The sequence below is a fragment of the Callorhinus ursinus genome, unplaced genomic scaffold (assembly GCF_003265705.2).
Source record: "Callorhinus ursinus isolate GAN/ISIS: 27379988/994484 unplaced genomic scaffold, GSC_fseal_2.0 scaffold75, whole genome shotgun sequence".
In the NCBI taxonomy this organism is placed as follows: domain Eukaryota; kingdom Metazoa; phylum Chordata; class Mammalia; order Carnivora; family Otariidae; genus Callorhinus; species Callorhinus ursinus.
In genome coordinates this window covers 5253147-5266516 of record NW_027397137.1, presented here as the reverse complement: position 1 = coordinate 5266516, position 13370 = coordinate 5253147, and the positions used below count along the sequence as shown (strand labels likewise).

Genomic DNA, 13370 nt, shown 5'->3' with positions numbered 1-13370 from the left:
TGTCATTGGGGTTTTGTCTCTGCTCATGGGCTTGCGCATTTTGCTGTGTCGGGTTTCAAGCACGCACTTGAGTAGAGAGAGCAGTAGAATGGCCCCGTGTGCCCCTCATCCCATCCCGCCTCTGAAGGGTCTACAAGAACGCCTCTCTGGGTGGAGGACAGAGGGGAAGGATGATTCTGGGGACAGAGGCAGAGTGGGGGCAGGTGGCTATCTCTGGGGGCACAAGCAGTGTTGGCTGGTTTTATGGTGGTGACGGCAGAGAAGGGGGCGGATCTATGGCTTGTTTAGGAGGCCCAACCAGAAAGCCTGGGGACACAGGGTGGGACAGTGTTGGTGCCAACCAGGGCTGGACATTCCCTTCATGGAGGTCCACTTGGGAGGCCCACCCCGCCGTCCCGTGAGGCCCTTCAGCTGTGCCAGGGCTATTGCTCTGCCTCATCCCGGGGCGGCCCCTCATCTCTGTGTAAAGGCAGCTCCTGTGGGCATCACGGAGACCGTTCAGAGAACAGGTAGCTGAAGCCCCAGCTCCGCCGTAGGAAGCGCCACACTGAAATGGGGAGAGCAAGGTGGTGCTCATTCATTCACTTATTCACTCACTTGTGCACAGGCTCTGTCGAGATTGGCAGGTCTGGGCTAGGGGCAGCGGTGGGCGACCACCCACCCACGGGGGCTCGCGTGTCTGGCATGAGGAGGATGTGCCTTTCAGAAATCATACTCTTGCAGTTATTTAAAAACAATCTGAATGACAACAACTTACAAGGGAAAAATCATCCATAATCCGTGCTGTAACAACCTGTGTTTGTTGTTTAGTGTTTCCTCCTAGTACTTCTCTCTCCCTGTGTGTGTGCACACACACTTACCCATTTACATACGCACATATGTACGTATATTTATCCACATACCTATATTCTCTTTTTGTATATATTCTGTACATATACACTCTGTATACCTTCTCTCTTTATACATACACATACTCTATGTACGTATGTGTGCATACATAGACATGGGTAAGTAGAAATATATAAATATGTAAGTAAATACATTTAATTTAAATTAATACTCATCTGTTTCCCTACCAGGCTTGTACTCAGCATTTCTAGTATCTGGATAATATCCCAGTCTGCAGATATAACACTATTTCTCAAAATATTCCCTGAATAGTCTGCAAGTGTCTGCCGACCAGCCCCGCACTGGCCCTGGTCAGCCTGGTCTCTGCACTGTCTCCAACACAGCCTGCCCTTGGCACGTACGGTCTGGAGGGGACAGGCAGTGAGCGAGTAACTAGACAAAAGACAGTCACAACAGGAGTGCGGGCTGAGGGACGGAGAGGCGGGTGTGCACAAGAATGAGGGGCTTCCGTGGGACAGGGGTGCAGCTGTGTCCTCATCACACACAGGAACGGGCTTCCTCTGGTCGGTATGTCTCTGCCAGGGGGCTGAGGCCCTCTGGCTGGGCTGTGTGGGGCACATCACGTGGACTCGCCTGTTATCAGGCAGCTTTGAGCTGGTTTGCGGGTGGGCGGCTGAAGGAAATTCTGCAGGTGGAGCAGAGTGGTCTGTCCCTGCAGCCCCTGTGAGACCCCTCCCAGAGGGGCTTTCAGAGCCCTGTGAAAATCGGCAGAGGCATGGCCCTCAAAACTGTCTTTAAAGCACAGGGTTCACTGCTGGGTGACTCCAGAGTTCCTGCCCAGGGTGCATGTCTGAGGCGTGAGTTCCGTCCAGTTCCGGTTACAGGCAGGAGCTCCAGCCCTGCTTTGCTATCTTGAGTTTAACTGTGTCCAGAAATACTGCCCTTTTCTGAGCCCACTGGGCATGTCCACAGGCACCAGGCTCTTCACCCACTGGTGAGCCATGTCTCTGACCCTGAACCAGTGTGGCCCACTCAGTCCGCCAAACAGGACCAGGCACCTCAGGGCAGGACTGGCTGCAGGGCCCGGTCCAAAATGAAACTCAGACCCCTTGCCCATAAATTGTTAATAATTTCAAAACAGTGACAACTGAGCTTCCAACCAAGTGCTGGCCCGTCTACAGGCCTCTGCTGACTCTTTGGATTGGAAGAGCTGATGTTGGTATTCTGGCCCTGTTGTGTCCTCACTAAAGAAAAAAAGTGCTCAGGGCACTTGATAACAACGGTAAGGGACTTTTCAAGGGGACCGCAGCAGCAGGGCAGAGGGCTCGAGCTCAAGTCCGAGCACAGTCCCAAACGTGGGGTTTAAGGCCAAGGAGCAGGTGGGGCACCTCACGGTGGATGGAGGAGAAGAAACACGGAGGTGGGGGCACTGGGGCCAAAGCCCCCACCAGGGCTCCTACGGAGGGCGGCCCTCAGCACCTCAGAGCGGGACGGCACTTGGACACAGGCTCCTACAGAGGTGCTTCGGTTCAAACTCGGCCACGAGGGCAGGTCCTAACCCAATCTGCCCGGGGCCTGTGAGTCGAGGGGATGAGGACCAGGCAGAGGGCCCAGCAAGTGAGGACATGGAGTCCTCGGGAGGGGCCTCGGGAGGGGCGTCCGGCCCCCAGGACTGAGTGTCTGCCCTCTGAGCCACGCCGCGGGAAACCCGTGTGGCGGGCGCTGGGGCAGAAGGGCCGGCTCAGTCCCGCGTGCACCTGCTCGCTTGCTTGGCAGCCACACGCTTCAGGCTGTTACAGAGACAGACACTGTTCCCATGCTGGGAGCAAGACAAACTTCCAAACCCACAGACAGACGGACGAGAGCAAGCGGACGCGCCACAGCGGGCGGGATGTCCGCAGAGCACGGTGGCGCCGGCTGCAGAGCCGCAGGGCCCGCCTGTATCCCTGTCTGAGATGCCAGAGGCACACGACGGCCACACGCATGCAGGCTCACCGCCAGGAGTGAGTCCCTGAAGACGTGGGCACACAAGCCCCGTCCTGGCCTCCTCCGTCCCTGCCCTGCCGCTGGGGGCGGGGGCGGGGGTCCTTCTGCATCTCCGGCACGCACACCACAGACAGGACTGGCGGATTCTCAAGGATGGAAGGGCCGCCCGGCAGAGGCGCCCACAAAGCTGTGTGGCCCACGGTGTGGTCGGGTGAGGGGGGCTCGGGGCCTCGGGGGCTCAAGTCCCCAGGAGGAGATGAGCCAGGGTGGGCCACCAGCGGGAGCCCTGAGCCCCCAGAGGGCCTCCGTGGACCCGTCTATAGAGGGATTCTGATGGGGTTGGGGCCTCCAGGCCCTGGAGCCCCCAGGGGTCGACCCAGTGGTGCCAGGGCTGCGCTGGGCTGAGAGGCAGGCCAGCGCATGTCTGTGCACAGTGACACAGGGATTCGCGGTCTGGGTGCATTCGTGGGGAAGGGGGCAATGTGGACACATTTGGGCAACATGGGTTCGCCCTGTCAGCTCCCCGACACAACCCCTGCCCCACCACGGCCACCACATTGGCTGGCTGCTCAAGGTCCGGCCCCACTCCATCCCGTAAGTGAGGGCTGGGGGCCGGGACAGGTGGGCTTGGGGCCCAGCGGCGCTCCATCTGTGGGGAGGAGAGGGCCCTCGGGAAGCGGGGGGCTGTGAGTAAGGGAGGGGTCCCCCTCTGTGCCCCTCCCCCCCCACTCTGCACGAGTGAGCCTGGGCCTGCTCCTCGTAGGCACTCCCTCCCAAAGCCTGTCTCAGTCTGTCTCAGCTCAGAAAAGCCATCCCCCCTCTGAGCTGCATCCACGTGGCGGGCGCCCCTCCTGGCCTTCCTGTCTGTCTGTCCCACTGCTGCCCACATGGCCTGGCCGGGCCAGCTGTCTGCCTGCTCCCAAAACAGCAATGTCCACCTCGGTGCAACTCACCCAAGGACCCTGGGACTCTGACCCCAACCCCGGGGCGTTGGTTTGGCCTCCCCTGCCCTGCCCCGCCCTAAAGCACCACTGTCCTAGGTGGGCCCGCCCTCCCTGCCCCATTCCCAAGGGGCTGCCTAGAAGCCCGTGTGTGGACCAGGGGGCCCTGGAGGTATCCAGAGGGGTGGGGTGAGCCAGCCAGACCTCAGGAGTCCTGTTCCTGACGTTGCTCCCTGCCTGGGCTGCCCGGGGTGGGGATGCAAGCCGCCGTCCAAGTCAGCACACGTGTCCCGGCCCTGCTGCCCACACACAGCAAGGCCTCTGGCCACTCCCTCCCTCCACATCCGGGCATAGTCCACCGCAGGGTCCCTGCGGCGGGGGGGTGCTTCTGGCTGCCCTGACGTCTCCTTCCACTGCAACTGACCCCGCAGCTGTGCCCTAGACAGGAGTCCTGGGGCCCGGGACCCCCAGCCGTGGGCCAGCATCTGCCCGGGAGGAAAGTAAGGGGTGGCGCTGTCCGTGCAGAGGCCCCCTGCTCTGACCACCTGACCTGGTGTCTGTCCCCACACCTGCCATCTCCACCTCCACCCCCAGCACCCTCCCGCCCCAGCCCCGGCCCTGCTTCATGCCTCACAGTGGTCACCTGCCTCTTGCGCGCACGATCTGTCCCTCCTGCTGGAATACCCCTCTCGGCCCCCCGTGCCTGGACAAATATGCACGATAGGGAAGATCACGTTTTGGATAAATGTCTGACTGAACAAGGAGGTGGCGCTGGGGCAGATGTGTGGGATGTGGAGCACGGAGGGAAGGAAGCTCTCAGCCCTGGAGGCTCTGGCGGGGGGTGACGGAGGCGGTGGGGGCACAGGGGGCAGCAGAGGTGGGCGGGCCCAGACCGCAGGCTCGGATCTCACTGGGGGCGGAGGGGAGCCAGCCGAGAAAGGAGCGCGCCGTCCACTTCTCGGGGCCATTCCTGCGCGTGGGCCTCTCCCTTCCCACCAGCATGGCCTACACTTCGGGCACCGGAGATGCAGGGACCCACACCCCACTGGAGAGCATGTCAAACCCCCACAGGAGTGGCTTTTATTTGAGTACATGCAATGCCTCGTGTGTCCACGAAGACAAGCCCGCGACAAGCCGAGCGTGGACAACACGGGGACCTTTCTGTTTTTCTCGGTCCTAACCTGGCTTCCAGGGGTGGGGAGTGTGTCCTGCTGGTCCTTCTCAGAGCAGGCCACCATGAGCACAGGTGGGACCTCACTGGCATCTGTTGATTTTCGGAGATGGGAGAGGGGGTCCGCTCCCAGCTGAGGCCGCGTCTCCGGGGGCCTCCCCTCCCCCAGTGCTGCCCCGCAGACCCTGGCCATCCTGGATCAGGAGGGGAAGGTGGGCGCCTCAGCCAGCGGGCGGGACATGCTCTGGATGGCCCACTGCAGGATGCCGTCAAAGGAGTGCTGCAAAAGACAGCAAAGCAGAGGCCTCGGGGACCCGCCAGAGCCCCGGGGGACAGATGTGTCTACCCTGGCCTCCAGCGTCACCCTCCTATTCAGAGGTAGGGAAACTGAGGCCCGAGGCACCACAAGACATGTCAGTCGAGGGAGGACTCCTCATCCAGTGCTCCGTCTCGGCAGCCTGTAAGCACAGGGCGTGGCCACTGCGGCTGTTTTGCCTCCTCCTCCTTCTGGGGCTCTCTCCCTCACTGTGCTCAGGGGCCTGACGCTCCCACAGGATGGAGGGGTCATGAGAAGGCCCAATATTCCAGCAGAATGGGGTGACCACACCAGGAGGGGCTGGTGAGTCTGCCCCTCTCTCCAGCGGTCTCAGGCGGCCGCCCCAGCCAGAGATATGGAGTCTGGGCTCCCCCACAAAGACACTTGCACTGTGTGGGACCCCCCTGTGCCCAGCCCACCGCACAGGGCAGGGCCCCATGTCCCAAGGAGGACACATGTGGGCTGCCTGGCTCTGGGTATGGCTGGAGGAGTCTGACCTCCGGTCAAAAGAAGGCGGAATCCCTAAAAGCCCCATTTTCGTCCCAGCGACTGTAGCTGTTCATCTTAGGGCAGAGAGGCCTGGGTTGATAGGGGGCCGTGAGAGGCCCACTGAAGGTGGTCCACTGAGAGGTTCCAGGGTGCCCGCCCCACCCCTCGGGGACATCAGGCTTCCGCAGTGCTGGTGCTGAGGTTCTGCAGCCCATGGCCCCAGGGGATTTAGGACCTCTGGACAGGGCTAGACGCAGGAAGGGCTCAGGGCCCCCTTTGGGCTCCTTTGTGTGCTCGGGGCTCCTGCATGTGCGGGGAGGGGCCAGCATGGGCCTGTGGTACTCAGCGCACCCAGAGACAGGGGATCTCCCAGCCGCCCCAAGGTTTGGGTGCCGGCTGCTCTGGAGGCCAGCCTGGAGGACGAGGGGCTGGTGGAAGGCCAGCCTGGAGGCCAGCCTGGAGGAGGACGGGCTGGTAGAAGGCCTGCGGGGTGATGCATTACCTCGCTTAGGAGGGACTCCAGGTCATCCCTGTGCAGAACCGGCTCGTGACCAGCAGAACCGTCTCCTGCCTGGAGCCCAGGAAAGGGAGGTCAGCCTGACTTCCGCACCCCTGCTAGGGACGGCCAAAACAAAGCAGGACTCCCTGCAGAGGCCACAGGGGCCTGGGGGCACAGGCTCATGCCCGGGCAGTGGCGGTGCTGCCCCGCACAGGGCCCCAGGATCTGAATTCTAACACCCGGCTCCTCCCAGGGTGGTGGGCGCAGGCAGGGTGGGCATGAGCGAGCTTCGGGGCTGCCGGCCAGGGTCCTGGCGCAGCTGGAAGCTGGTTTCCCGAGGCCCCCGGGGGCTGCCGGCCTCTGCATGCTACACGCCTCCTTCTGGAGAAGGCCAGGCAACTTAAGAGAACCAGCTAGCAGGGACCCTGTCATGGACGGGGAAACTGAGGTCCGATGCCAGCCATTCAACCATCCACCAAAGGCTGCCAGGGCCCACGGTGCCCCTGGGCAAGGGGCCAGGGCAGGGAGTGAACCACACAGGATACTGCCAGTTCCTGGCTCAAAACAGCCAAGCCTCAGCTCATCAACACCGGCCCGGGGGCAGCAGCAGCTCCAGGGCGGGAAGGAGGAGCACAGCCTCCAGGGTGTGCAGGGGCCCCGGGGGCAGGTCCAGGGCCACACCCACATTCTTGAGTCTGCCCCTGGGGAAGGTGGGGCTAGGGGAGGGACCAAGGGGGCTGGGACAAGTCACTCTCCAAGGTCATTACATTTTACATCACAAGGACAAGGTCTTTTTAAAAGCAAAGACCCCAGGTGTCGATGAGGCATCTTTTGGAGGGCAGGACCCCCTCCTGGCGGGGGACAGGGGTGCCCCGGAGAGGGCTTGCGCACACTCAGTGCAGATGGGTGGGGATGATGGGAGGCCTCCAGGCCGATCTGCACACTGCACGCAGGCGGATATGGGCCAGGCCACGGGGTTGCACCGAGCCCCCTTGTGGACGGGGCCTCAGCCCCCCAGTGCCTGGGCCGGCCTGGTACCCACGCAGCGTTTTCGGGGGGAGTACGCGGTGTGGCTGGGAAGGAGGGTGGGCCACAGATGGGGGTAGGACTTATCACCTCCCCCAGGGCCCTCAGGGGTTGTCCTGGGGGCAGGGACATGGTCAGGAGGGCCCGTGCTGTGGGAGGCAGGGTGAGATGTACCACCGCGAGGCTCCTGAAGGAGCACCCAGGACTCCCGCCCCCCAGGTTCCCAGGACCACTGCGGCTCAGCAGGAAGGCAGAGGAATGACCACAGACAGCTTGCTCTCCCCAAGGCTCCGGCTGGCTGCAGGATGGGGCCGGGGAGGGTGCCCAGCCCGCCACTGCTGGAGGTCTAGGAGCCCAGTACAGAGCCGGGTCACACTGGGCAGTCCAGTATGCTTGCTCACCCCAGGTGTGGGGTCTCCTTGCTGCTTCCGCCTCACCCCTACCCCACCGGGGATATGTGACCCCAGGGGCTGGGAGAGGGGGGACTTGGGGCTGGGCTCGGTCATCGTGAAACAGGTGCATCCAACTGGCATCTCATTCCACTATTGCTTAGTGGGTTTCCCTTTCAAACAGATGTTATCAAAAAGGAGTCTATTTGAACAACTGTATTGTATAAACAACGAACAAGGGGTTCACTGGTGCACACCCGCGAAGCTGGCGCCTGGAGTGGACCTGGAGGTGTGCTGGCCCCCCAACCCCGCGGGGTCCGCGCCTCCCCGGGTAGCACTGACCTTGGCAGGCCCCGGAGCAGCGCGGGCGGGGTTCGGGGAGGGCGCCCCCTCCTCGGGGGCCAGGGCGGCATCTCCGGAGCAGGATCGGCAGTGCGGGACCGCCCTGCGCACAGCGGACGAGGGTGTCGGTGTGTGTCGGCGGGGGGGGGGGGGGGGGGGGGGGGCGCCCCCCCCGGGCCCCCCCCCGGGCCCCCTCCCCGGCCCGGCGCCCCAGCCGCCGCACTCACCCTGGCCGGGCGGTGCCCCCGGGAAAGTGGCAGCGCCAGTGGAAGGCGGCGGCGCAGTGCGCGCACCGCAGCGCGTCCGTACCGTCCCCGCACACGCCGCACCGCGCGGCCGCCGGGCCCTGGCGGGGAGCAGAGCCGTGGCTGCGGCGGGGAGAGGCGCGCACCCCGGCCCCTGGGAGCTCAGGGACACCTGGCACCTTTGGACTGCAGCCCTGAGAGACCTCGCTCCCCCTTGGTGGGCCCGGACCCCCTTTAGAGTTGGTCAAGGGGACCCCAGAACCGCGCCCCCAGGAGAGGCGGGAGTGTGGGGGATGGGCTATCCCCCCTTATTGTGGTGCCTGGGGGGGAGGGGTTTCAGGATCAGGTGGCAAGTTTGCTTCCCCTGCCCCAGCTCTTCGCAGCGCTCTGCCCTTGTTCTGGGCGCGCTCCTCCCAGCACCCAGCCCCTGGGCCACCCTCTCCATGGCCAGTCTGGCTGCTCTTGGCAAAGGCCTCCCTCAGCCCTGACCCCAACCCCCCATCTGACTACTGCCCCCTGTCCCCCTGCACGTCAGAGCTCCATCTCCGCAGACCCTGAGCCCCCCCAACAGACAGCCACCCCAACTCCCGCAGCCCTCACCTGCTGCCCCTCAGGGCCCACACACAGCAGGGGGCGCAGGGCTGAGGGGTCCAGCACCGGCAAGGGGTTTGCCGAAGGTGGGGCCAGCAGGTGCTTGTAGGGGACAGCAGCGTCTATCCCAGCGGGGGGCTCCCTGGACAGTCCCTTCGCCTCTTCTCCTGCCAACCTCAGTCCCAGAAGGACCTGGAACCAGAGGGTCAGTGCTTGGAGAGGCCACAGGGGACCTACACGGCACCACCCAGGGAGTCAGTGATCGCCGAGACCCTGGCAACCCCAGAGGCTGGTGTGGGGGGAACCCCACACTGGGTTGGAAAGGTCTGGGTACAGTTCCTGGCTCAGCAAGGTCCTTGAGACTTTCCCCACTTAAGACTGGGTGTCTGTGGCCCTCACAGGCTGTCAGTGATCACTCAATATATACCTGGGCACGGGTTGTACCACTCATGTCTTTGCTGCAACGGAATGCTTAAAACATTTTTAGAGAATGTTCTCAGTAGCCAAAGTGCATCCCCTGTGCTGGACCGACAGAGCTGAGGCCCCGAGTCAGCCCTGAGAAACGGGGCCATTGTAAAGGCCACTTCCCAGTGTGGAAAGCCAAGCTGGTGAGGCCAGGCCAGGGTTGGGGGTGCACGGTTCTAGGGCTGGGGCCGGTCTGACCTACAGGAGCAGCCAGGATGCTGGACAGAGGGCCCTGCAGGGGACCTGTGCATACCGGGGTCTCCACAGGTGGCTCCTGGGGCCGGGGCTCCTCGGCCCGGGGCAGGTCCCGCTGGGCTCTTCCCTGGAGGCAGCTGGAGCACCTCCAGGTCCCGCTGCTCACGTGTTCACCAGCCAGATGCATGCAAGGTGAGCAGAACGGACAGTAGACTCCCAAACACATAGGGCAGGGGAGACCCGAGGGTTCCTCCAAGTCACCCCTTTCCCTTTACAGATGGGGAAACTGAGGCCCGGGCAGGACAGTGGGCCGAGCCACAATGGAGGTGCTGCCTTGGCCAGTCAGCAGGAGTGGGACATTTACGCCTGGTGGGGTGGCCCTCGCTAGCCTGGTCAGTGTCCCATCTGAGAGCTTCTCTGATGAGCCCCGAGAATCCCGGACACCGGCTAACCTGGAGTGTGTGGCTCTCATGGGCCCCGCCCCGTCAGTGGGACCTCTCTGAACTGGGGTGTGTATACCCCCCAGGCCCACATTTCCACAAAGGGGGTGGTGCCTAGCAGAAGGGGACATGGTCAAGGGCAGGAAGGAAGACGGCAGCCCCATTGCTGGAGCTGAGTGAGGACCCTGGCCGAACCCTCTCATTTTAGTGACGAGCGTCTGGGGCTCAGAGACAAGCGGCCTAGTCAAGGTTACTCAGGGAGCCGGGAAGGGCCAGAGTAGAAGGGGGCTCACTTCTCCCCCCCAGGCTCTTCCCCATGGTTGCAGTGACCCGCGGGAGCTGGTGGGAGAGGGCAGGGCTGGGAGGGCGGGGGAAGGGAGCGCCAGGAGGCAGACTCTGGAGGACTCGTGCCCTGCCGGGGACGGGCACCCACGCAGCCTGACTTCTTGCTTGGAGAGGGGGGACTGGCTGCTCGTGGGAGTTTGGGCTGGGGGTGTGTGATGAGATGGGAAAGGATGGCCGTTCTTCACCAGGAGCCTTCATCCTGCTTCTCTGCCCTCTGGGGCCCTGCTGGCCAGGCTTGGAGGGAGGCAGTGCGGCCACACGGGGGGGGGGGGGTGCCAGGACCCAGGCCCCAGCCCCACTTCCCAGTGATGTGGACCAAGGCCTCCCTCCCAGGTGGGCCCCACTTCCCTCCGTGGAACGGAGAGGCTTCTGGGCCGCCTCGTGCTCAGGGTCAGCTGGGTAGAAGTGGCCATGAAGCCAGGTGGGGGGGCGGCCTGGGTGGCTCACCTGGGAATGTCGCGGAGCGGTGGCGACAGGCAGGCCAGGTGGAAGGCCTGGGGGCAGCCGTCGCAGCAGATGAGCTCCCCGCCGTCCCGGCATACAGCACACTCATCCTCGTTCTTCTGACGCGGGCAAGACACACGCGTCCTCTGGAAGATCCCGGGACGGGGCAGCGCCCTCCCCGAGAGCCCCTCAGAATAGCTCCACTGCAGCGGTCCCCAGGGGCACCCAAGTGCCCTGCCTGCTCCCTGCTGGCCCATGCCTAAAATTCTGCCCCGGCTCGCCGCCCTCCCCGAAGATGCCCTCCATCTCTGAGGCTCTAGGCCCCACTGCACCATCCTGCCTGATGGTGCCACAGTCCCCTCCGGGGTGCCACCTCCTTCAGAAGCCCAGCAGACCGGGCAGCCCTGCACTGCAACGAGCATGCTCATTGTAATAATCCCCCCCCTGACCCTGCTATCAGGGGAGCCCTTGGGGGCAGGCAGGGATCCTGCTCATTCCTGGGTGCCTGGGGCCCAGTCCGCGCCTGGCATGGGAGAGCGGCGGTCAGATCTGGGATGGGTTCTGCCTTGTTCTCGGAGCCCAAGGATGTGCTTGATGCTCAGCTCCCTGGCTCCCAGCAGGGGCCACCTCCCCACCCGTCGGCCCCTGGTGAGACAAGGGGCAGCTGGTGCCTCGAGCAGACCTGTGGTGTTTGAAGCCTGGTAGGACTCACTTTCTCTGACTTATTTGAATTTTTACAGTTGTGTTATCAGAAAAAATCGTATTAAACCAAAACTCTACTCTGTGAACGGGAGCTCAGGCCTCTGTCCTCCTCACCCGAGTGAGTGGCCTAGCTGAGGGGCAGAGCGGCAGAAGGCCGCCCTTGGGATGGTGGGGAGGGAGGAGTTCCACTCGTGGTCCGGGCATTACCTGGTGCAGCTGGGGCTCGCTGGGGAGGGCAGGAGGGGCCTGCACCCTGCCCTGCTGGCCTGTTCTCAGCTCACCTGCACCCTGCTGCGGGGGAGAGGGGGGTCATCAGAGTGAGGAGCCCCCTCATGCAGGCCCGGTCCCAGATGAGCTCTGTGGGCGCTGGGCGAGGGGTGTCAAGGGCGGTGCTTACAGGGACAGAAGCCTGGGTCCCCTTGGCTCGGACCAGGGTCTTCAGGCTGCTGCTCCGGGTCTTGTTCTTCCCCCCACTGGGGTCTTCGAACTTGCTGGGAGCATAAAACTCCCCCCCAACCTGGAGGCACTTCTTGGAGCCACCTGGGAGGAGAGGCTGACTGGTCCCCGCTCAGCTGCACTCCTGGCCTGGGCGCCGTGGGTAGGCGGGTGCAGAGGCTGGGCGCTCTGCAGCTTTCTCCTGCTTCTCCCCCACTGCACTCAGCCCCGCTCAGCTCTGCGACCAGGGTCCTGGGCACAGGAGGGGTCTTCTGCGGGGACTGTACTGGGTGAAGCGTGTCCACCAAATTTGCATCCACCTGGAATCTCAGAGTGCAGACTTACTGGGGAGTAGGGTCTTTATAGGTGGGATTAGTTAAGATGGGCTCCCGAGGGACACTGGGTCCAATGACGGGTGTCCCCAAGAAGAGCAGAGAGGACACAGACACAGGGAGGAGACCCTGTGACTTGGAGGCAGAGGCTGCAGTGATGGGGCCGGGCACAAGGCCTGCCAGCAACCAGCCTCGAGCCTCCGGAGGGAGCAAGGCCCTGCCAACACCTTGATTTTGGAACTCCTGTTGTTCTAAGCTGCCCAGTTTGTGGCCATTCGTTATAACTGCCACAGCGAACTACTGCGGGGTCCTCAGGGCCCTCCCTGGGGGGTGAGACCAGGGCCTGCATTGGCCCCAAGGGCCAGCGTGGGCCCTGGCTGTCCTTGGCATCCCTGCCGGCAGGTGCCCAGCCCAGAGGGAAGGGAGGGAGGTGGTTTGGGGGGTGGCAGGTGCTAGAAGGCTGTCCTGCTGGAGAACCACGTGGGGGGGGGGGGTGAGCCCAAGACTCTAAGGGGCCCCTCTGAGCGCACAGAGGTGACCCAGGATGTGGCCCTGGACTGCCTGCCCTACAGAAGTCCAGGAGTCCCCCACCCCTGAGGGGAGCCCTCGGTGCCCATCCTGCCCCTCCAGAGGCAGCAGAGCCACGGTCCCACCTGCGCTGCGGCTGCCAGGTGCAAAGGATGGACGTGGATCCGGGGGCCTGTGTCCCCCCTCGCGGCCCCTCTGGTGGTGCCCTCTACCTGACTCAAACACCTGCTGGATGAGAATCCCCTCCACTGCCCCACAGGCTCCTGGGACATCCCCAGACGACACCGTCACGGCTCTCTGGACCGAAGTGGACATGGTCTGAATTCCTGGGAAAGGGAGCCCCAGATGAGGGGGTCATCAACTGGAAAGAGGACCACCTCTTTCCTGCAGGCAGTGGGGAGCGAGAGGTGCCTGGGCTGTGGAATCTTTCTTTCCTTCTGCCCAGGGCAGGCCTCGGAGGGGGCCCAGCCCCTCCATCACAGACAGACAGCCCATGTGTAACTGCGGAGAGGGGCCATGGGTACGTCTGGTATGCACATGTGTGCATGTGGTGTGTGTGTGTGTGTGGTGTGTGTGTGCGTGTGGTGTGTGTGTGTGCATGTGGTGTGTGTGGTGTGTGTGCATGTGTGGTGTGTGTGTG

General features: G+C 63.4%; 1 protein-coding gene across 1 annotated transcript in view; it reads right to left on the bottom strand.

Moving 5' to 3' along the window:
• Nucleotides 1–5146: 5146 nt before the first annotated feature.
• The window catches only part of AIRE (autoimmune regulator), a 15391-nt gene continuing 7167 nt past the window's right edge, over nucleotides 5147–13370 (bottom strand). The window contains exons 6-15 of the mRNA XM_025863430.1: nucleotides 12943–13056; nucleotides 11833–11975; nucleotides 11643–11723; nucleotides 10737–10852; nucleotides 9563–9662; nucleotides 8839–9036; nucleotides 8236–8354; nucleotides 8009–8111; nucleotides 6255–6323; nucleotides 5147–5227 (exon numbers count right to left, since the gene is read on the bottom strand). Of these exons, the coding sequence (XP_025719215.1) occupies nucleotides 5147–5227; nucleotides 6255–6323; nucleotides 8009–8111; nucleotides 8236–8354; nucleotides 8839–9036; nucleotides 9563–9662; nucleotides 10737–10852; nucleotides 11643–11723; nucleotides 11833–11975; nucleotides 12943–13056 (1124 nt within the window). The remainder of the gene's footprint in view (nucleotides 5228–6254; nucleotides 6324–8008; nucleotides 8112–8235; nucleotides 8355–8838; nucleotides 9037–9562; nucleotides 9663–10736; nucleotides 10853–11642; nucleotides 11724–11832; nucleotides 11976–12942; nucleotides 13057–13370) is intronic.